Source organism: Trachymyrmex cornetzi, unplaced genomic scaffold, assembly GCF_001594075.2.
Source record: "Trachymyrmex cornetzi isolate Tcor2-1 unplaced genomic scaffold, Tcor1.1 scaffold7, whole genome shotgun sequence".
In the NCBI taxonomy this organism is placed as follows: Eukaryota; Metazoa; Arthropoda; class Insecta; order Hymenoptera; family Formicidae; genus Trachymyrmex; species Trachymyrmex cornetzi.
The window spans coordinates 178,418-203,230 of record NW_017300025.1 but is presented as its reverse complement, the minus strand read 5'-3'; the positions used below and the strand labels follow the sequence as shown (position 1 = coordinate 203,230).

The 24,813-nt window shown below is 39.6% G+C and overlaps 2 protein-coding genes across 2 annotated transcripts in view; both read right to left on the bottom strand.

Annotated features, from left to right (window-relative positions):
- LOC108767609 (GATA-binding factor C) overlaps positions 1 to 22,979 on the bottom strand; it is a 72,755-nt gene extending 49,776 nt beyond the window's left edge. The window contains exons 1-2 of the mRNA XM_018517572.1: positions 22,940 to 22,979; positions 17,240 to 17,385 (exon numbers count right to left, since the gene is read on the bottom strand). Coding sequence (XP_018373074.1) covers positions 17,240 to 17,385; positions 22,940 to 22,979 — 186 coding nt within the window. The remainder of the gene's footprint in view (positions 1 to 17,239; positions 17,386 to 22,939) is intronic.
- Positions 22,980 to 24,385: 1,406 nt separating this feature from the next.
- Positions 24,386 to 24,813, bottom strand: part of LOC108767607 (GATA-binding factor C-like) — a 16,582-nt gene continuing 16,154 nt past the window's right edge. The window contains exon 4 of the mRNA XM_018517571.1: positions 24,386 to 24,398. Within this exon, the coding sequence (XP_018373073.1) occupies positions 24,386 to 24,398 (13 nt within the window). The remainder of the gene's footprint in view (positions 24,399 to 24,813) is intronic.

Here is a 24,813-nt window from a genome sequence, read left to right as displayed (position 1 = left end):
CTTCCATACTTTTTCCCCACCCTGTATATACCTAGGTATATATTTTCATCAATATATTCGCGTGTTTCCCTAAAATAAAAAAATGTTGACCATGGGAAAATACATTCAACGTTTTAAAATATTAAATTAAAATATAATATTTTTATTATTATATATATAAACATATTTCCCAAAAAATAAAAAATTTCTCTTCCATTTGGAAATATGTTTGACGTTCCAAAATGTTGAATTCGAATGTTTGTCTCTGATCAGAGATTAGAATAATTTTTTCACCGAGATATTCAACTTTGCGAGGACTGGACCCAGTGATCGCATTCGCCACACGCTCAATCACACCGCACTTATGCTAATACAGAGATTTAATTAATCAACGAAGCGAGCAAGACATTTATCTTCCACGATGGATTTTCCTCTATCCTCTCTATCTCTCCCTCCGTTCTCGCCTGATAACGCTTTTCGATCATCTTCTTGCTAACGCGGGACTAACGGAGCGTGCGTGTCACGCGGCAGTGTAAGAAACGCGCGAGGCGAGTACAACTAGCTTGAGAGCCTTTCTAAGTCTTCCTACAACTGCGTTTAGACCGTGGCATTATTATTTATTTATAGCGCCATTATGTTGTCTCTATTATGTTGGCTGCGAGCGGATGGTATAAATGCTGAGAGGCAGCGCTCGTTTCTTCCTCGCGCCGCGCCGCTCCCTCTCGTCGCCTCGTTGCACGTTGCTTCAAGCCACGAATGTATAATTATTATCGAACGCGCTTGCCGTCGGCAATGACGTCTGCGATCTACGCGAGAGATTGATCTCGGCACTCGTTGCGATCGAAAATAGAAATTCGATAAAATGTATCAAAAGAAATCTTATTTTCGATCACAAAGTGGATCTTAGGGTCTAAATATTTGTGTGAATTATATATACAGGGTGTCCCGAACTTTTTTGCCAATCACTTTTGTGTGGATAGAGCGGACTAAACTGAGTCGAAAAGTCCTCTACCATTTTGCAATTTTCGCAGGATAATTAACAAGATATTAATTAATAAAAATTGCAAAATATTGGTCTTGAATTTTTTACTCAAATACTATCAACTTTACGGAAAAACTGCAAGAGACAAAAATCATTAATTTTCTTCTCATAAAGTTCTGAGAATTTTTTCAGAATTTTTTAATACCATATTTTCTCATGTTGGTAAAAATGAGAAAATGCAGTACTAAAAACTCAGAACTTTATCAAAAGAAAATAAATGATTTTTGTTTCTTGCAGTTTTTCTGTAAAGTTGATAGTATTTGAGTAAAAAATTATTCAAAACCAATATTTTGCAATTTTTAGTAATTAATATCTTGTTAATTATTGCGAAAATTGCAAAATGGTAGAGGACTTTTCGACTCAGTTTAATCCGCTCTATCTACACAAAAGTGATTGGCAAAAAAGTTCGGGACACCCTGTATATATATCTGATTTTGTAAACCATGCGCAGAAATCTTGAAATCTTCTGCAATCCCATGAGTTCAACCAGAGTTTAATAATAAATTATGCAATTTAATCATTTTTTTTATATTAATAAGAATTTTTATAAGAATATTAATAATATGATCTTAATGAGAATCTTAAATCTGCGAATAATAATATTAAAAGCAAACTTTGCAAATACAATTTTTTAGTTTTATAAATTGCGCGTTTCGGTTTGTTAGACTTGAAACAAAATATGAAAAACTGAAGTTGAAATATAAATATCTCAAATTATATATAATTGATCGTCAATTAAATAACGAAGCTAATAACCTGCGAAAAAACTATTGCAAAAACTATTACCTCAGCGCCACCAGAATTTAAACCTGAAACTCTCGATTCTCCAAGACGGACATCATACCACAATATCGGGAAATATCTCCTAATATATCAGAGACAATAGGAAACGAGGCCTCATCCCAATGAGGATGTACAGGCGATTTTCTTCGAGATAAACGAGGTGTGCATATCCGAGCGGCTGCATGAGTTTTAAGCGCTCTTTACGCGAGCGTGACATTTAGAGACGCCTTAATGATGGAAACAGTAAATGTGTCTTGGCGATGAAGTCCATGACTGTCGCTCGGAATAGCCGTTGCGCCTTCGTTCGCGTTTATACGGCCGTAATAAATAACGCCGCGCCGGTTGCTGCAACTGTACGCGCGCACGAGCCTCTCCTGTGCGCGAAGATAGAATGTACCGTAAAGCTCACCTCGCTTGAAATACGTGATCTGGCAAAAGAATTTCGGGCATATATTCAGAAATCATGCACAACAAACGATAAATTCGCGATGTTAAATGATTTCCATCGTGAAATCATCATCGAAGTATGGAAGGCGTGCAACAAACCCGTCCGTCAGATTTCAAGGCGAATAAGGATTGAGGCGAAGGTGTAGTGATAGGTTGTTTAATCACGATGTTCGACTTGCAGAGGAGATCTCTCTCTCTCTCTCTCTCTCTTTCTCTCTAGAGCTGCGCCGTTTATTCACTCGCGGCAAATAATCGCGGGGACGAGCCGCGTGCTCACGCTCGCTCGGTTATCGCTGGAAATTGCCGCTACGCCTACGCCTCTCTCGCGTGTGCACGGCAGCGGCACAATAAATAACGCTCGCGGCGGCCATTACTTGTCACTCACCCTCCGCACCCCCGTTTTCACGATTAAGGGTGAAAGGGGTTCCGTTTTCCGCAAAGCTTAATTTTTCATACGATTGTGCCGTAATTAACAGCAGAGTTACTTGACGTGGACTTGTCACAAATGATTCACAATATTCTGATAAATACTGATGCGTTGCGTACGTGATATGTTCTTGATTCACGCGGAATGGAAGATTTCTTCGAAAAGAAATGTAATTCGAGAAGAGATATAATTCAGAGAAAAACATACATCGAAAAAAATTAAATTTTAATAAATATTTATTTGAATAGAGGTTCTAACTAAATATTTGCTAAATGCAAACATATATTTATTTGATACAAAAACCTATTAATTTGATTTAACTATAATTTTTTGAGCAAATATTTATTTATTGTAAATTTAAAGAAATATATTAAGTTTAGTAATTTTTTTTTTCAATATAATGGAAATTGTGAAGGTGGTAATTATATGACAAGTTTTTATATGTAGAATTATTGTACACAGTTGAACAAATATTTTATGATTATTGCAACTATAAAACAGTTTATTCGACTATGTATATATTAATTTCACGCACATAAAACTTGTATAACTGACATTGTCTTTCTCTGAATATAATATAATTGATTTTCCCTCATGAAATTGTATCCCTTCTCGATTTATCGGCGATGCGTGAAATCGGGATAAAGTGAACGTGAACATAATTCTATTTCGTCAAAGCCGAGATCGTGCAAGTAGACGTACGGATCCTTGAATCGGTACCACCCATAAATCGCGCGCGAGCTACGCGGTTGCATTGTTGCGTACGCCAACGATTTTACAGTCGACACGCATGATAAATTACCGGCGATCTCGGTCATTCCGTTCTTGGAATTTGTCGCACAAAACGCAGGAAGGCATAAATAATTCATCGGCCGCGAACGGAGACGAAACGGAGGGCGAGACACGCGGAGCGTGTTGGTGCGCGGTCGAGATCGACATCCGCCTCGATCGCCGTTCGCCATCTTGATCTTGCCGACGTATCCTCCCTGCTCGCATACTCGGAGTCGGAAGTTAACCGATCGACAGTTGATGATGACCGGTGAAGAAACGGACGGAGGCGCCTCGGCCTTCCCTTAAAACTCGACGAGCGTTCGCGTAAAGTTGCCGAAATTCCATTCAAGTACACGTTCCTCTTGTTCGTTCACAAGATGGGGCACGATATTTGCAGCGCCGTGACGGTTTGGCGCGGCTTGGCGGCGGCTCTCCCGTGGACGCCATGCGCCGCGGGCGACATTCGCATTGGCTGGTAGCCGGCGTTTGCGCGCCGCTACGTCCGTATTGACTTTACCGTCGCTTCGCCCTCCCTATCCGCCCTCTCTTGCGAAAGCCGCAGACGTTCCGGCTACGGCGTACACACGCGTGTACGCACGCGTGCGCTCGCTCGCTCGCACACGTACACGTATACAAAGCTCGTGGACAAAGAGGCGCGCGAGGCGAGCATTGGGGAGCAACAAAGGACGGTGGTTCGTCCGGGTAACGTACCAAACGAAGAGAAGCATCCGGCAAACAGGGGGTGGCTGACGGGTCGACTACACGCGAGGCGAGTGTCTTACAATTGATTTTCACGCCACTTTGATTTATTCGAGAGTGCCACCATCGCGCGTTTTTCATGCCCGCGCGGGGCCAATTCGGGCTTCTCCGTCGATGGAGTCGACCGGTCAGCCTCTTCTCCTCTTACTCTCCTTCCCCCTTTCGCTGTTCACGTGACTGAAGAATTTCTCTCCAGCTCATGTGCCTTCTCCTCCCTCTGATCGCACTCGTACCTCGGCGGAGGATTTATGGACTTCCAGGACGATTCTTTTAAGATTGGACCCGCGCGACCCTTTTCCATTCGGGTTTTTCTCTCCGATTCTCAGACGTAGTCGATTGCCGATTCTAACTGGAGATCGATACTCGATGGGACGTAAAGGCAGATAAAAGTAGTTGAGAATGGGAGCTGAATTTTTGGGAGAATCGTTACTCCCAATCGTGTTTGGTAGGATTAGGGTGCTACTACTGATAGAGGTATTAGTCGTAATGCTACTGGATTAACTCGCACAATACGAGCACATCTTTAGACACGATTACCCTTGGAATTCATGGTGTTGCCATTGTCTGGGACAATACAGTTCAATTCGAACGCCACGGCCAATATTCATGCAGTTCCCCATATCTATAGTTTCCATAATTACGAAATGCCTCGAACCTGCTCAAATTAATAATAAAGCACATATTTATTCAGTTATAATCTAAATCTCTAGCATACGAGCTTTATTTTATCTACATTTCCATTTATCGTTCCAATTAAGAGAGAATAAATACCTAATTTGCAATCTCGACTTTCAACGCCTTCCTGTCCATTCATTTTCATTTGCTTCTCACAGTCAGGTATAACTCCAGATTCTAACTAATAATTTCTCTCCAACAAAAATATATAAATAAATCATCTTTTTTCCCTTCCCACTTTCATCCCTCCGTTGCCCACAGCATGCGCCACCATTTCCTAAATCACCGTCAAATCTCCCACCTAACTCTCAGCGGCTCAGTCTCTCTCGTTCGTTCGCGAAGGGTGGCTCGAAGGGAGGAATTCGTCTGAGCTGGAGTGTGCGCGAGGATGAAGGAAGGGTAGCGCGGCGGCGACGGCCGCGGGGTTTCTACTACCCTCCTGCTGCAACGGGACATGAGCGGGATGGGATTGGTCCTTGATTGCTAGAGGGGTCGTTTCCCGGACTCGGGTGGGATACATCGAGATCGCGACCAATGATAGAGTTGCAGCTGCCACTGCTGGGGAACCAGCGAGGAATCCTCGTCTACCTCGACGAGAGGAAGATCCCCTTCTCCTGACGGAAAGAGCATAAAGGGCGAGCGGTGCCTTAAACCGCCGTCGATATATAGGGCGTTCCGAGGGGTTCGCATGGGAAAGGATTAGAACTGTGGACACTTGGGAAAACAGGACACTTTTTCATGATGGAACGAAAAGAACACGTCGCTACGTTGGCTATAGATCTCTTTAGTAGTAATCAGTCGATCGACGTGGTGTAATACCTACACTGAAAGAAAATGTAGTCAATTTTAATAAATATTTAGTTCAATATATACTGCCAACTAAGTATTTATTAAATATAAAAATATATTTATTTGATACAAGAAATGTTAATTTGATTTAACAATCATTTTTTTTACTGAACAAATATTTATTTACTGTAAGTAAATGTTTAGTTGGTAGTATTGAACTAAATATTTATTAAAATTGACTATATATTTTTTTCAGTGTACATGGAAAGTTTTACTGAAATATCTAAAAATCGAGATATATATAGATCTAAAAATAATATTGTTGGACCATCAAAATAATTGTGTAAAAAATTCAAGTAAATGAACAACGCCGCTAGAAGCTTTGACATTTTAGCAACCAACTTGACTGCGTCCTACATAATTATTTTGACAATCCAATCCAACGAAATTATTTTCAGATCAGTATCTATTTAAATTTTTAGATACTTCTTTCCATGTACCTGTCACGAATCGTTACGTCCGTTTCGAGTTGTATACCGTTGTTAGACAAATAGGTAACAATCAATCTGTTCGCAACGCAATTTCTTCATGTCGTTTCTGCCTGCGGTTATAGATCAGTGGTCGGAATCATGTTTTCGCCGGAAACTTTTTGTCTATGTCCAAGCGGTGTTCTTTCCCTTGGCTGATAAGCGTGTAACGCGATAGCAGCGCGCACCTGCGTGTGCACGCCACAGCGCAGCAAATTTTACCGCTCTCTTCGCCACCTTCACCGACGCAAAGCCTCGGTGTGTTTGCCAATAGGTAGAATTGATTGGAGCTTCGTTAGAGGGCGAATTCATAACAAGCCCCGGACCGGCGCGATTTGAATAATCATTTACATAACTCACAAGTCGATATCAACGAGACTGCTTCGCACGGAGCGATTAAATCGTTAATTCGTCTGTTCTCGCTCGCCTCTTGCACGCGAAACAATTTCACGCTCTTACAAGGAGGGAAAGCACCGATTCGACGCTACATACTTACGAGTCTCAGCAGCGACGAAATATTTTCTCGGGATCACGACGGGCGGATCGGTGCACGCGAGAAAAATTTCTGCGCACACTTTCTCGGCTCCGACGGTTAACATTGCGGTGTAAGAACATATTTTACGGAGAGTTTATTCACGGGAAAAAAAGATTTGTTAAAACAACTAGGAACTTCACTGATTCAGCAAATCTACAGATGGCTAGTTTTCTATGTAAAGTAGCAAAGTTGTACAGCTGAAAAAAATTAGCGACTATAAGTAATCATATTTGTTGTAACAGAGCAAATTTGTTAATTCAGCTAAGATAACTTTCTATGAAATTAATTCAATGTATAGATTAAAATTTTTGACAAAATCTGCTAGCTAAGATGGTGTGTATTTTTGTTGCTACATTTGAAGAAAACTTATTACACTAGCAATTTTCATTATGATAAAGAATCGACTGAATTGGCATACTGATAATTGCTCGCAAACGTAACTTCTTTGTTAAACTATCAATCTTCTTAGTTATAGAAGTTGAACTCGCCCAGCAAACTATAGCTTTGCTGAACCGTTCAATCTATTCTTTTCCGTTTTGTCTCCTCGAAACACTCAGTTCGATTACCTTGACACTGTTGTATATTTTAGCGACGAATTTATTCACGTACGGAAAGAATGATAAAGATCTAAAAATTTTGCTAGATACAGATCCGAAAATAATTTTGTTCGAATCATTAAAATAAACTAAATAAATATATAAGATATTTAAATTAATTCCTACAATGTGTTAAAATTTTGTGAAGCATCGTCATTAACGTTTAGTATTTTATATAATTATTTCGATGGCCCAGCAAAATTATTTTCTGTAATCAGCTGAATTTTTAAATACTTCAAAAAATGTTTTTTTCGTGTATTATATGTTAACTTTACAAGATAGATCTTTCTGCGAGAAATTGTCGTTGAAACTCGTCCTTCATGGACGAGTAAAAAGAGTTAAGGGGCTATAAATATACGCGTATGAAGAGCGAGCCGCAGCACTCTATCGACGAAACAATTGTTTCTTTGGGCCGGAGCGGATGATCGATCGGCTTGTCGGACGGCCGTAGCCGGCCGTCCAATCGCGGCATACCGAATCTTAAGTAGCCGTGTACCACTGGACGAAAAAGAAAAGCGTTACACACACGCAGAGTAACGGTGCCGGGCAAACAACCGGCTTGAATTATCGCGTCAATAATGATCGAAGTGTGCGATCGTGTCTCGCCGAGCGAATAGACGGGATCGTCGTTCGCTTATATCCGTTCCGTCTATAAATCGACATCAATCCGCCCAATTTTTTAGGACTATCGACGCGCAATAAATAATCTTTCGCACGAATCGACCGTAGTTTTGAACATCTCTCGATTTATCTCGTCCTTCATCCGCATTTTCCCGTTTCTGGCAAAAAAAAAAAAAAAAAAACACCTCCCGAAAAGGTGTCGCTACGTTTAAATCCTACAAGACCCTATCAACGAGAGGAACCGTCACTCCTTTTTGACGCAAAGTCGCGCAGTAACGTGCAATATTTTACGAGTTATCGGCGCGGAATCTAATCGGTTTTTAGTTACTGCTTCGGTTATGCTAACGGGATCCAATAACTTTGTCACGCGTCTCGTTTTGCCGAGGCGACAAGCCCCGGGATTTATTTCGCGAATTTATGAGTGGAGCGCCGCGCGCCTCTCTCGCCCACAACAGTCGGAAGCAATTTACAAGTTAATAGGTTACGACGATTCGTTACGCGCCCTTCTCTCACACCTCGGCCCTCCCCCTTCTCCCTCTCACCTTCTCCTTGCTGAATTTATTTCGTTTGGTCCGCGCACACGCCCATCTAATTGGCTCGTCTGTCTCTCGCTCTTTCGTTCTTGCTCTCTATCGAAAATTATACGCGCGTACACCGTCGAAAAGGATACTAAAACCTTTCGAAAACGAGGTACATGGAGCATGCTCATCTTGCTTAATTCAATCGATTACAGAAATAAATTTAATGTTGTAAGAATAAAAAAATTTTCGACCAGTTAATAGCAAAATGAAATTAACTTTAGAATTTAATAAATTGTATTTAACTTTTTTTCCCGCACTGAAGAAGATTTAAATTCAGAGTCATAACATTTGTAATTAACTTCATTGATGGGTACGTTCCCATTATTTGCGAATTACATTTTACCAACTTATAAATATATTATTTATACATGAAACAAGCGGAGGCTCGTATAGACACACGGAAAGAGCAATTTTGCTGAAGAATCTAAAAATAATTTTGCTGGACCATCAAAATAATTAGGTAGAACGACAAAATTGGTTGCTGAAATATCAAAACATTTTGCAACATTGCTCATTGTGCTTAAGATTCCCACAAAATTATTTTCAAATCTGGTGTATCTAGGTAAATTTTTAGATTCTCCAATTAAATTGCTCTTTCCGTGCACTTTATATACATATGTTTAACTTTAAAATTATTACAAACACAGATTAAAAGCTCATAGCTATTTATGAATTATCATTCTATAATCTTGGAATATAACAACTATCATGATGTAATCACTCTGTATTACAATACATTAACCGTCATATATTACAGCATGTAATAGTTATATCTTATATAATAGTTAAGTGTGCGATGTAATAACGAATCAATCGATCGAGACGATACGTACGAGCTCTTTTGTTCGCGGAGAAATCGTGAATTCGCGTGCTATTGTTTCGCGAGAAGCGTTCCACGATCGTGTAAATTCTCCCCGATCGCTGATCGAGATTCAATCGTCGATAGATTCTGGAGGTGCCATAAAAGAATATCGATCGACGTCGCGAGGTACAAGAAAGAAGGGAAGGAAAGGCGCGTAAACGGGATTCGACTCGAGAGGAGAGAAAAAGAGAGAAAGAGAGACGAGTACCGATCTCGCTTGCGAGGACAGCGCGTCGTATTCAAAGTGTGAACGGATGCAAATCCCGTATCTCATGAGCGGAATTTTCAAGGAAGCTGAAAGATGGATGGAAGACGCCAGCGGTACCGAACAATCGACGATATTTGCATCTGGTACATAATTCAGTCACCGTTGCTGCCCCCGACGTACCCGCAGCGAATGCTGCTCATAGACCACCATAAGACAGTCGGAAATACTAGACTTCTTCTCGTTCGTGACGAAACAAAAATACCACCGACGAATTTTCGTCGGCAGTTACGACTCCGCTATTGAGACTTTTCCAATTTTACTCTCGAGAGAAAGTAAAATCGCTTTCCTCTTTCGTATAATTTAACGAGCAATCTCTAAACACATAAAATGAAATTAACGAATAGTTTTTCACATCGATATATAAGGTTTCATAGAGATTATTTAATTTATTTATTAAATTAAAATCGGAGCCTTTCTAACAGTCTTAAAACTAATATTTTGTTTGAGGAAAGATCTATGATCCAGAACAGGTTCGCGCGAGAGTAACGGAGGAGAATTGCCGCACGTACCAGATCGAGAAAAAAAAATGGAAAAGTTATTTAAAACGACTGTCGGGATATAGCGCATGAATTAAACCGTAACGTTGACGAGTCATGAGAGCAATTACCGGGCCGCGCGGTGCATTATGTGGAAATTTTCATCGCTCTGGAGCGTGTGTCTGTGTCTGCCTGCATAAAAAGCGAACGCGAAGGGAAATTTTCACGGCGCGCGCATACGAAAAACACGAGCTGGTCGCCGCCACGAATTATACTTTCACGCGGTGGAATAATCGAGTTCGCGCACCGGCAAGACGTATTCCAAGTCATTGCCCGGATTACTTTGCGCCTTTACAAGAATCGCAAGCGCACTTGCCGAGTACCACGCACGCGCCCTTTTTACCCTCCCCCCCCCCTTTTTTTTTAAACACGTTCAATCACCGTCACGTAAGTGACACACCAGGGCGTCTACGCGAGTCTTAAAAGCGAGTAGTCTCTAAAAATACGCCCCGTAACGACGCAACGCGGCTAGGAAGATTGTAAACGACACTTTATCAAGTCATCAAGAACCATTAAAAATTCACGCTCAATTATTATGCCATTTAAACCGATGCTTCAGCTAGGAAAAATAAATACCAGTCCTAGTAAATGAATGCAGAGTCATTGGCCGGTTTGTTCTCCTATACTCTGTCTCGTTCATTTGTACAAAGGTGCCTTTAGTGCTTCGGAAACACAATGCGCGAGTGCGGGACACCGGACAATTTCGACTCTGGCACACAGAACACACTATTCATTTTCCGCGTGGAGATCGATGAGGATAACCCTTTGCACCCGGGGATCTTCCTCGCTCTTTCGCTTTCTCGGTCGCACGCCATCTTGGCTACCTGAAGAGTCGACCAGATAAAATCACGCCGTAAAGTTCGGGGTCACTCCTCGTTTCGTCACTCCTTCGATTCGAACGGAATGGTTTCTCGAAAATCTTTTCAAGTCTCTTGAATGTAATTTTGGAAATCAATTCGAAGCGTTCATTTTGCATAAACGTCTGTTCGCAAGATAAAGTCGAGATCTGGTTAAATATAATCGTAGTCTCGCGACTATTCCTGAACGTTTTTCTTATGTATTACTAAATTCTCCGATGACAGCAAACGCATCGCGTGTCTTTAATAGAGTTTAATAGGTCTCGCCGAAGCTGCTGTTTCTGTTACAGCAATGGCAGCGCAGTTTCTGCTGGTATGCCCAGGAACGCCTGGAGAACCGTAATTCGACGAGCATTGCTCGGCATGGACCGGGTATGGGCTGAGATAAGCATCGCCACAGGACGAGAGAGAAGAAAAGGGAAGCAGGGGAGCGTGTAGGACAGTCGTTAACGAGCGACTCTCTGCGCGCAGAGTTATTCTCTCTCCTTCGCGCTATGCCTTCCTCTTTTCTCCTGCGACTATGAGACTCGCGCGGCTTGTGACTTCGACTAAAAGATCATCCCTCCGTGTAATGTCTAGGATCGATTCTGGTAGCGGATCCACAGCTTCCGCATTACTTTCTCACGTGGATACGAAAATAATTATTATAATTAGGAAAATAACATGGATTGCAAAAATGTTCATATTTTGAAAACGAGAACAGATGAAAAAAAATGTAACTATTAAAGGAATGTTAAATCAAAAATTTTATGTTTAAAATGTTTATCGTTATTGAACATATAAAACACTGCATTTATAAAATTAATGATATAATGTCTCAACAACATTATATATGATTGATAATCTAATTATGTTGTATTAAACAACTCAACTAATATTTACTGCTGCATGGAAAGAACAATTTTGCTCAAGTATCTAAAAATTTAGCTAGCTACACTGAAAGAAAAGATTGGTTGCTACACCAAAAATTGACTGTTGCAACCAATTAAAAATGCTATGCCATATTTACCATCTAATTTGCTGCAGCAGCCAATCTTTTCTTTCAGTGTATAGATCTTCAAAATAATTACGTAGAAATCTCAAGCGAGTAACGCTGCAAAAAGTTTCGACCAGTAATTAGTTTGAGCGTCCAATAAAATTATTTTTAGATCCGATTAAACTTTTAGATACTTTAACAAAAGTCTTAAGCCATGTAAGAATGACGTTAAATTGTATTGTATCATACTTCGCGTACACTCACAAAACGGCAGGTCGACGCCATATCGTCGACATGAGCGCAATGTTCCACTCCGCGCATGTACGTGAATATATAGGTAGGTATAGCCACCCTTGGCGCAAACGGAGAGCAACAGCGAGAAAGAACGGGTGAGGCGGGGTGGAAAAAAAAGAGAGAATCAAGGGGAGAGAGAGGTTAAAAAAAACGAAATTTCCCAGCTGTTCAAGCCGACGTTTTATCTTCCTGAAGGATCAAACATGGCGGACGTCGCTCGCAACGGGAGAGAGGGGGTTGCAACCCTTGCTATCTGCCTGATCGAAACCTCGCCGTCGCAGGAGTTCACGGCGCACGCGTGTGCGTACGTGCGTGCGTGTGCGTGCACGGAATTTCCGTGTAGCTCAATACGTACAATGGAAGAAGAGGACACGAGCGGTGGGCAATATATGCCACGACTTTATTATATACAGGGTGGTGGGCCGCGTGCACACCCGCGTGCGTATACCTGGTGGTCGCCTTTTGTTTCCCAGATCGTATCTGCGCTCCGTTTTTCGGCGACACATCTGTGACTGGATTCAAACCGGCGCACGCTAAAAATGAAACATATTGTGGAGGCATATGTCTTTGCGTGCATTCCCCCTTTTTTCAACCTTACTTTCAGAGCTTTCTAGCAAGTGAGACATATCAACATAGACTGTCATTCTGTTTTTTTTTCTTTCACTAAATATTGAACAAAGAATAATTCCTGTGTTGATGTAATGTATCTCTTGCTAGAAAGCTCCCTTTGATACTTGAAACGTGAGCGACTAGATCGTGTTAATCATACTTTTTTTGGAAATAAATTCAGTTTCTCACTCTACAAAAAAAAAAAAAAAACTAATTTCTCGCTACGAGAACTTGATCTCCTTTGTGAAAGTCTAATTCTGTTCTTTTGGTTAAATGAAGCTATCATAGTTTCTGACTATATTTTCATATCTAGATACTAATCGTCGAATAATGAATGGGTCACATTTTCGTAATGTTTTCCCTTAACGTGGAATACTATTGTTCGCAGCATTGTTTACTGAATGGGATCGATTGTCCGTCGTGAACGATCGGCCGTCATTTTACTGAGACAATCAGGACAATCGGGAATGAATTTCGGCTGAGTGGCTGCATGAATGTTTAATCCGGAAGTAAACAGAGACAAGTGAGGGGCGCGATGAGTAAAGGCGCGTTCACACTTTGATGAAAAAGAAAGTTTAAAAGCAGCAGCTAATCAGAACTCGCGCTGGTAGTCGACAATTTCGGCTTTTTGTACTACTTACTACCATCGCGAATTTTGATTGGTTGTTGCTTTTCCGTCAAGGTGTGAACACGCCCTAAGAACGCTGGGGGGAAAAAGGGTATCTGGAGTTCTCGCGACGGGGAAAAATGATGGAAAACACCGAAAGTGTCGCACGCACGTGCGTACGCCCACTACTTTAAATCGATACATATTTTATCGACCGGCCGCGTTTTTACGCGCGCACGTCACGCACGCACACCGTCGCGCCGCGCGTGCACGCGGATGAATGATGGGTGGGCGTGTCGGTTCATCATCGCGTCGGAATATTTGTACGGGTCGTCATGGCGAACTCGCGAAACGATTGCCTCTGTTTAAACGGTGACAGCAAATGAATTATACACAGCAGGCAGGGTATGTATCTAGGATGTATGTAGAATGTCCCACTCTCTGACACGTTAATGATTGATTCTTTGATGAATTTCTTCTCCTTTTCTTTTTTTAACCTCCGTCTATTATCTAGGTCTTCTCTTTTTTGGCGCAAACGAAATTTCACTCTCAAATTTTATCCTTTATTCAAATTTCAATTTTTATTAAATAACATTTGAGTTCAAAATTATTTGATAATGTAATAGAGATATATATTGAAAATTAACTCTGAATTTTTTTCTACATTTTTTTGAAAGCCTAGAACAGTAAAAAATTTGGGCTGAGCAAAAAAGGCAAATTACAGACAGAGGGAGTAAAAATATGATTACAGGTAGAAAGTTAAATAACTCGATCTATGAATAACTATGGAAATATATATATATGTATAATCAGAGATTTACAATAAAATGCATCGAATATTCGTATGGTTTGATCGAGCGAAATCACAATGAACTCTGCGCGTTTCACGAAAGAGAGTGATCGTGATACGTTAAGCGAGCAACAAAAAAATAATAGCTACGGAAAATTACATGAGACGGCGATATGATGCTGTTTGTAAAGCTTCGTCAATTAACGAACACATTGAGTGCAGCCGCCATATCTATAATTACTCGCGAGGCGACGCCGGCCCGTGAAAAACTGTTGAATTAATCAGTCTTGCTCTATCGCGTACCAGGGAGAAAGTGCGATAACGAGAGGGATAGTGAAACGTCAATACGCGCTTCTGCATCGCAGGTATGCCGGTCATTGCATCTCGTGCCGCTCTCAACGAGACGCGCCTTCGCTTTGGAATACTGCAAACCGCGAATCATTGTGATCTGAGAAATGGACTCGTCGAGGGTTGACACTCGTGAAAGTGCACGCTAAGAGCACATCTGAACGTCCAATGTCTATTTCTAACACAATGTATAGGTTAACTTCAATCTCCGAACTTATATTTTAGCCTTTTCTATTTCTAAGAATCAGAAAAAGATAATGAGTAAATTAAACCGAGATTAAAAATTAAATTATATTGAAAGAAATGAACACAATTGGTCTAACAATCTCTTTTGACCAAGAGATAGATTAACTTTGACTTCCGTTTAACTTATGCTTTTTATCCTTTTCTAGTTCTAAGAATCAGAAAAGATAATGAGTAAATTAAACCGAGATTAAAATTAAATTATATCGCTAGAAATAGATATAATTGGCCGAACAATCTTCCTTTTTCACAGAGATTGCGTGCTTCACCACTATGATACTTTCGATCGCTTAGTCGATATTGACACGCACATGCTTCGCGAATATTCTAAGAATATCTCCATCAAAAGGACTCTTGTATCAATATTTGAAAATCACGACTGTAAAATTTATAATAAAAATTATTTGTCGCGTGTTGAAAAATATTAAAATTATTGTACATAAATTGCAAACGTAAAACGTAATTCGCAATGCTTGTCGCGACAACCAATCAAAAGCAGTCAATGATATCACTGACACTTCTGATTTTCTGCAAGTAACGACTATTGCGAACTACGTTTGTGACTTATGTAGATTAACCTTTAGTTTTGCACTATCGCGAACGATTCAGCCACGCTGTACGTAATAAAGAAAGGAGAGTTCGATTTCGGATAATAAGTGATTAGAGAGACGGAAAGTGTAAACCCCCATAAAACAGACGTTTCGTGATCGATTCCGCGAATTTTCGTGAGTGTTTAGTCAGGTCGAATCGCTGTTAGGAGGAGAGTCCGAAGGATGGAAGAGGAAGCAGAGCCGGTGGTATCGAGTTTCCGCATCGGTACTTCGGACGAGGCTGCTCCATCTACATAGGTGCTAGCAGAGTGCGCCAAAAATAGATCGAGTTCACACGAATTCTACGAGCCGATCGCACGAAACCTCCGGCTACCGTTCGTGATATCGATCGAACTGGCGGCGACCTGATATGTGCGGAACTCTCGCCGCTGCCTATAACGCGCTACGATTGAAAACGTGCTCATGAAAACCATGTATCTAATTTAAGAATATAAAACTTACTTAATAATACAAACTTATGATTAGTGTATGTTAATTACGGGGATACAATGTATTCCTTTTTTAAGCATATTTAACTCAATCTTGAGAGTTAAACGTTCATATCCGCTTTCTGCGAGAATGTGTTCAAGCCTATGAGTTATATTCAAGTCGATAAGTTATATGGGCTGAAATAATTATAGTCAATTCTTATATTTAAAACTGTTTTAAGTGTAGTCTTAAGATTCTGAACCAAGCACAGGCCGGTATTCATAATCTGTTCTTATATTTAAGATCGTCTTAATTACAATCTTAAGATGACATGAATCAATTAGAAAGCCTTATTGGCATCATTACTTAAGACGGTCTTAAAATATTATCTACTTAAAACGGTTTTAATACACTATTCAATCCGGATTTGAAACATTTCTATTTGTGTGTTCGACACTCGACTTAGCCTTCCTCGTGACATGGAAAAATTGCCCACTTCGCGTGAAATATCACGTATAGAAATTTACTCGGGCGTTACGTCTCTTCCGTTGAAAACGATCAATTTAAATGAATTTAAATGAATTGATTAAACCGTCAGGTCTCGTACTTCCGATGTGATTAAGGTGTTTCCAGATGTTCTCTTTAACGGAAGATTGCGAGGCAAGTTCTCCAATACACAATAACGGCAATCCACCGCACGAAAATCATTCGACCCGCCATCACCGGGCGCGTTGCGATACGGAGCTGCTAATCACAGTGGAGAGAAGCGGAGCGTATATTAATCAGCGGGTACAGGAAATTAACTTGGCCTTGTTTTATCTTGCATTCTGATTACTATATCTACACACCGCGAGAAACGTATATCTTCGTTCTCTCTGCTATACGTACATGGTAATTAAGTATGTGTGTCTTGCTTACGCGAAGGAAGCGATCAAGGACGCACTTTTACGAATAAGGTGTAGACAGAAGACGTAGGATTTTTTTCGAGATCCAGATATCAGTGTTTTAACAATAAGTTCAATAAGTCAATGTATTGAATTTTATCGCGCAAAATATGCATTTCCACGCCATTTTTCAACATTTTACATAATTGCCTACTTAATGTAGCCATAATAAAGCAGATACGAATTTACATATGAATGTTTGCTTATTAATCAGAAGCAATCGATTTTAAATGTAAAAAATAAAATTGCCTTCTATTTATTTTTATGTTGTCTGATTAATCGAGCTTGACGGAAATATATATATATATAATCGTACTTCGCTTGTCAAGGAACTAACACAGCTTAGGTACTTACCAGTCGTCGTTTCGGCTTGATGAGGGGTCGATTCTGACCGTTCATCTTGTAATAAAGCCCGCAAGCGTTGCAGAGGTAGTGGCCAGTGCCGTCCCGTCTCCAAAGGGGTGTCGATGTGGCGCCGCAATTCACGCACTCGCGACCCTCTACCCCGACGGAACGAAAATCATATTAATTCGGCGCAGTTCATATCGCGCAGCGATATTACTCACTCGTGTTCGCGTGCGAAACGCGAGATCGAACTTGTCAAAGTGGGAACTGCTCAGGCTTCTCTTCGAGGACTCGATTCTAACGTTTCCCACGCGAACACGGAAGCACGTTGATCGCGCGAAGAGGCAAACTCATCGTTTTTTCTCAATCTTTCATCATACAAGCTATACTTTTGAGAATTTTAATGCAAAATATGCCACCTCTGTGTTTGTACTTTTCCATTTATTTTCTACTATTTTGACAAAATAATATTTTCTCCAACTAACGTGGCCTTTGAAAATTGTATAGAATAAATACATAATATGAATGCATTACGCGAGATAAAACAATATTAATTTAACGTAATAATATATAGATTTGACTTCGGTGAATCAACGTGCGTTTACAGAGAGATTTGCAAACAGTCAGGTGACTCGTGAAAAAGAATTCGCATGCAGAGTTGCAGACATACCAATATCAAGCGATTACCAGAGCAAAAGCAGAGTCTCTTTAAGACCATGGGCGTTTATAGGATTCACGGATCGAACTTACGTTAGTGCGGTTGGTTAGTCCCCAAGGACACTGCGAGAGAAAGAAGCGGATATGGGGAGAAAAAGGATGGGATTCGTTCATATCTCCCGATCTATGACCAGACGACAGGAACGGTGTTGCTTGAAAGATTGGCAAATTTATTTTCTAAATGTTCCTAAAGATCGACGTTATCCCTCCACAACTGGAGACCCTCTAATCAAAGACTGGTTATAAAAGAGTGTCGTTCATTTTCTTGCAAAATCCTGCAAGTGACAAAAGATATGCTATCTCACTTTGCAGTGATGCGAGAGAGAAAAGAATGTGTGCTGTCTCGTTGTAACTAATATGAATTGCCAGAAAATGTCGGACCAATCAAAAGTACAGTGGCCATCTCTGATTAGAGGGTTCCCTATTCACAATAAGTACACAGAGAAAAAGATTTCTTTGGATTTAGTATTCCTATTTATTTGCTTGTACGAAATATTATTTGTTTGAATAAAAATTTTGTTGTTTCATTCGAGAAATCTCTATTGCTTGACAGAAATAACATTATTATTTGAAGTAATATCTTTCAATTAAATAATATATTATTTGGTTACAATGAATACAAACAATGAAATTAATTGTTTATTTGAAAATGGCAAAATATATTTATAGAGGTTAGGTTATTCCATGCAAATAATTGCTTTCTTAGAAAAATCATTACATTTTTTGACCGAAAACATGGAAACAATGGTTTATACGTCTAACAACAGGATTAAACGAGCAGTGCTATGTGCTACATCAATTATGTTTGTGCCGTACAGTTGATCACGCGAATACTGAAGATAGATATTATCTGTTCAAACAAATAATGTATTTAAGACAAAGATATACATTGTTTCAAATTCAAACAATCGCATTCATTGATTCAAACATTGGTTTGTTTGGACCACTCCAAATAACAAATTTATTTGGATACAATAAAATTTATTACATCCAAAGAAATCTTTTTCTCTGTGTAGACAGCGCTCTCTTTCTCGTGGAATTAGAAAATAAATTTAGATCTATCAGAACGCGCGATTCTGGATGGAAAAGAAGAAAGAAGGACTGCGGATATAAGGATCACTTCTCCCGAAATGCGCGTTTCACGAATCGTCCTCCGAGCTGCGTCCTCCGCGGAGATATAGCCGAGTTTATCGGCTGCTACTGAAAATGATTGCTATTAAATTGCATCGTCGAATCTCTCGTTGACGCACGAGAGACCGAATTGTCGACTGTTACGCGATACGATTGAGTAAAATTCGAGGTAAAAGTAAATGGCTCCGTTCAGTGGCTGTTAAACAATCTTAACGATGCTCGTAAAAGCCACCCTCTGACTACCTCTGCGATTAGGTCAATTCTGTCGTTGACATTTATTACTAGAGTGCGTTTTGATTTTGTAAAAAATTTGTAGTGTAATTTATCTTGCGAGAGATATATTTTATAAAGGATAGAACAATTGAAAATCATATCAATTCCAAAAAGATGTCGTGCCGATGATGGCGATATCGATTGAACGCGCGTCGCTGATTAATGACTCGACCTCAATTTAACGCGAAATTTGACGGCAGCGGAATAATTCTAGCACACGTAACGTAGGTCGCATGTAATTGTCGACACGCGAGCGGCTCGTTTGCGAGTCCACCATGTAGATGAATCTGTAACCGAGCAGTCGAACGTCAGTCTTTTCGTCAGGTTTGTCATACACGTGTGTAAGATGCAATCGAGGAATGCGAAGCATCACAGACGAGATCACTGTACCTCGATTCTGTAACTCTTAATGATAATATCGGAAACATATATTTTCGTTGCGCAGATATTACACTGTTAAGTGAGCAATGACAGCCCAATCTCTTATTAAATGACATTTTGTAATTTTTAGCTTCCATTTGTATCAAAATGTAAACCAATCCATTTTTGTGGATAGCTCCAAAATAAACAACGTCCATATTAACGTATGCATTTAGTAAATAATAAATTAAATTAGAGTAAACTACTCTAAACTAAATAATAAAATAAATTTAACACATTTTCTTGAATTTTAAATTTAACGCCATCATTTTAGTTAAATTAGCAACATATTGAATAAATGGCGACCTATAGAAATTATTGAAAACAAATCAAATTGAATATAATTTGACATTATACTCAATAAATATTTAACTCTCTTGTAGAAAGGAGGGTCGGATGCAACCCTCGGCTTTGTCAATTTTACAAAATCCATGCGTTGTTTAACAGAGAAAGAAGAGAGAGTTTCATGATATATATTATTTATTTTTATTTAACCATTTTGTTATATCAATTAGATAAAATATGAATAAAACAGCATCGGATCGGATCCAATCTTACTTTTCTGGATATCTTGAAACTTCACTTTACCGTAATAGTTACAGAATCAAAATACAGGTTCTGAACGTGAAAGAGATACTATATTTAATAAATGTCGTTTTGGTGCGTTTCGAGATCGATTTCGAAACTAACTGGAAGGACTCGCCCAACTCACTCTTCCGCGGTGTTTTAATTCGATTTCGGTCTTACCGACCCGCAGATGCGAGGGTGATAACGCCTACAACTACCGTCAATCGCCGATGCTATGTTCTGAATCCCTCTCTCATGCCGACAATAACAGAGCGGCATAAACGCGATCAATCTTGATCCCCTCACTGCTTTCCGATTTGATTTCGATGACGCCTCGGTGATTGCGGATTAAATCCTGATTTCTCTCTCTAGTACTATATTATTTTTTAATTGACATCCTTGCTTTATTCACTGACAACGCAGGTTTCACCCTTTGGCGGAATAAATTTTTAGCAATTTAATTATCAATCAATTTTGTTGATAAGAATGTTCATCGCTCTTTGGCATTTATATTATCGCCGATAATAATTTCCGGCTACACATATTTCCTTGTACCGATGTTTCTCTGACTATCGATCGGTTTGTAATGATGGAACGAACAGACGGACAGTTCTGACGCAGACGATGGGTATCAGCCACGAAACGTCGAGGTGACGCTCGTTTGCGTCGTTACTCGAAATATAGTCCTCGTGTCAGAAGGTGACGCTAAAATGGCCGGTTTCACCCCAAAGGGACTGGTATCGCTCCCATTTTCGACATCACCTCCGACCTTAATGCCAGGCATGCAACGAAGCGCTCGTTAGACCATCGCTTCCGTTTCAACTTTCGCGAAGCTTTCCGGATTACAACACGAAATGTTTGATAAAACGGTATATCGTAACACGATAAAATTCTGCTAAATTTGGAATCGTTTTTTTATTTTTACATCTAAATGCACGTCTAAATAAAACGATTGCATGATTCCTCATTTTTTAAAATTATGTCAAGTATGTTTTATTCTTTATGTTAGCATTATTTTTATATCAAGTAATTCATGCTAATAAAAATTTCGGAAAATTCCTTTGTAAGTGTTCTATTATTCAACATCCGCTGCAAAAGTTAGGCATCTATTATTGATACAGAAACAAACGAGCGAAGATTATTTAGGGTCAAAACAACCTAGCCACCGGTGCTCGTTGGCGGACGAAGAAAATCGACAAAGTGGAGGAAGAAAGCCACCGCTTGTCCCGTGCCACTTCTGTCATCAACGGTCGAGTTATGATTCAGTACGAAAGAAGCGGCGTTCCGTTACGAATTTTGCACTGGCCCATGATTATCTCTCTTCCACCTTATTATCCTTTTTCTTTCTTCGCTAATTACGGATGTAATTCTGCAATCCTTTCGAACCTAACAGGATTTTCCATAAAGCTTCTGCTCCCCGATGGTTTTCTGGTCGTCGACTCAGTCGTCTGAATCGTCAGCGTCTCATTAACATTTTAGTTGTAAGGGCAAACACATCAATGGCGTGTAATGTATTTATCATTTATATTTTAAAGTTCTGATGCAGTGCATTTTTCAATATTTCGAAGATTTAAAACTGGAAATTCCATAGTTTGTATTAATTTATCAACGTAATTTCGACAACTTTTACAAAAAGGTTGTCTAAAGCCATAATCATACTAGCGATTGCATGATTGCGATTAGCGATTATTTTTTAACCAATCAGAGCAAAGCAGTTATCGATTACTTCGCTCTAATTCGTTGAAAAGTAATTGTCAATCGCCACTTATAATCGCACTAGTGTGATTATAGCTTAATATTAGCTAATTTAATACTATGAAAGATGTAAAATAAGTAATTAATAACTCTCCATCAACAATATAAATTTTAATTCTTCTATCAACAACAGGGGATTCAACAAACAGAACAAATTTTTTATCGTTCCAGATTATATAACAATTCACAAAAATTCTTTATACTTGTCAAAGCTTTAACGAGTTTTTCATTATAGAAATCGGATTATATTTTATTTCTTTTTTACGTATTTAAATCTATCAAAATTCACAATCAAAATATCAATATCTTTAAAGACTTTAATTGTCGTCAAAGGGTTAAAAGCACTGTCTTGTTCACTTTTAATTCTTTTTCCAAATAATTAATTACTTTGTTTTTCTTTGTCTTTCTGTAAAAAATTACCGGTATTAAATTTCTGTAAAGGAAGTTATCTACATATAATGAACTAGATATTATTATTCACGTCTTCGATTCCGTACAATGTATCTATACGATTTATTATCGATATGCGTCATTCGCCACTTTGCTGTTTATTGTATTAATTATCTGCCTCCAAGTCATAAAAATTGTTTCACGCTTCATTCGTTCATTCGGAGAAGGAATCTCTAGTATCTCAAGTTCCACCTATTCTTACCTCCTTCCCATCACGAGCGAAGGATATTTACCAATCCCGTGTCTACCGCCTGTTTTTCGTGCCGCGAGGTATTACTCAATCGACACCTCTCAAGCGTCACTTCGACTGACGTATACTTTGTTACGGGAGCTATTTTTCGTGGCCTTCTCATAGGCGATTTTCTCGACAATCGTGGTAGGTGTCGCTAAACGAACCGCCGATGCCGTGGATGCCGTCTGGCTTCTTCTTCGTCATCGTGAAGTTTCCGCGCGCGGCTAGTTGGTGTGTGTCGTAAGTCGATTCAATTAGCGGGCTTCCATGGCGCGAAGCCGGGGGCCATTGTTCCCGGAATTAGGATTTTTACCACGCCGCCGCCGCTCCACGCTGGAGAGCGACCAGCTATTATTACCGCAATCAGCGTATCCGGCATTTTTCAACCGTTTCTCGTTTCCCTCTTCTCCTTTCCTCCTTCCTCCGTGGCATTATCCACTTCGACGACAACATGGACGATATCGAAAGAAACGCACAATATCCCAAAAGTTCGTCGATCTCGCTCGAAATTCTTTCTACAGTCTCGTCACACGTCACGCGATCGTACTTTATAGAAATTGATGGACTGTAATTGTCCGTAAATCCGCGACGAATGCGACCCAGCCGCGTGTGCTCGCACGAGGGGAAAAATTATTTGTCGAAGGTACGCCATTGAAAAATGGTCCGTGGACTCTTTGAGAGGGAGCTTTGCCGTGACAAAAACAAAAATACAGCGCTAGCCACACCACATCGAAAAAAAACCTGTGCTTCTTCGCATATTTTTGTGTCTTTGCGCATGTATGTGTGTCCGTGTGAATTGTACGATATATGTGTGAGGAGGGGGGGAATCAGAGAGAGAAGTATGCGTATTTATAAATAGGGATATATAGTAGATACATATATCGTGTTTCATTTCGTAAATCGGGTGTGGTGCTTCACGCTCGCTCTCTCGAGTGGGTGCCACGCAAAAAACACATCAGTGAGGCAAAATACAAAAAACCACAATCAGTGCCTCCCTCTCTCTTTCGCTTTCTTTCTATTGTGATACAGCTCGTCCAAAAAAACGAGAGAAACGGGTGGAAAGAACGTGTTTGGAACGAACTTTAAGCGTAAGACGACCGCCACCAAAAGCTCACGGTTAAAATTAAGATAAAAAATAAAATAAAATTGAATAATGAAACGAAATCGATAAATATCCCACCTGTATATTCTCTTGCCCTCTTTACGTATCCAATCGATATACGAAATGCTTCCGAAAGATGTATCGAGTGGATCTCGAGCGAAGGAGAGAATATAAGTGAGATAAAAATAATTTTTAAGAAAGTTATTGGAAAATTTTTTTTAAGTAGAAAAAAAACTAAGAATTAATAAGAAGTTTTTAATGTAACAGGAGAAGTAATATATGAAATCAGGAACAAAAAACGCATTGGCGTCGATTACGTTAAGCTTGTATAAATTGCATAAAATATGATAAGTCAGATTTTTCGATAATGTATATATAGCATTGAAAAAATCAGATAAAATAAAATGCGCAAAAGGAGAGATTGCCTGAAATTTATATATTAATATCTTTAGTTTCAACAATCGACGCCGGTGCAAAGAAGCGGAACTAAAGATGCCGAAGCAAACAATTACGCAAAGGAACTGATAAATAATTCAAGAATATCGCAACACATCTCATATACGGGAAAAGTATTATTTATCAGTCATATTTTAAACGTGCCTTTCAAAACTTAAAAATGCTTAAATTACGAAACAATGCAATATAAAATAATTAAGATTATTAAATGTTTTTTTAAGAGATGGTTATAGAGATTTTAATTATTAAATTCATCGCGTCAAGATCTCGGGGCTTAAAAGATCTTCTATTCAATCTTGTAAGATTTTCTAGAACACTTTTCCCGCATGGAAATGTAAGCGAAGAGAAAAGAAGAAATGAAGTATTCGGAAACGAAAAGTATGAATTCCAAAATGAAAGTAAGGTAAAATAAAAAAAGGAGAACCCAAAGGAAAAACAAAGGAGAAAGAACCGTGATAGGCGCGTGCCGCTTACCGGCGG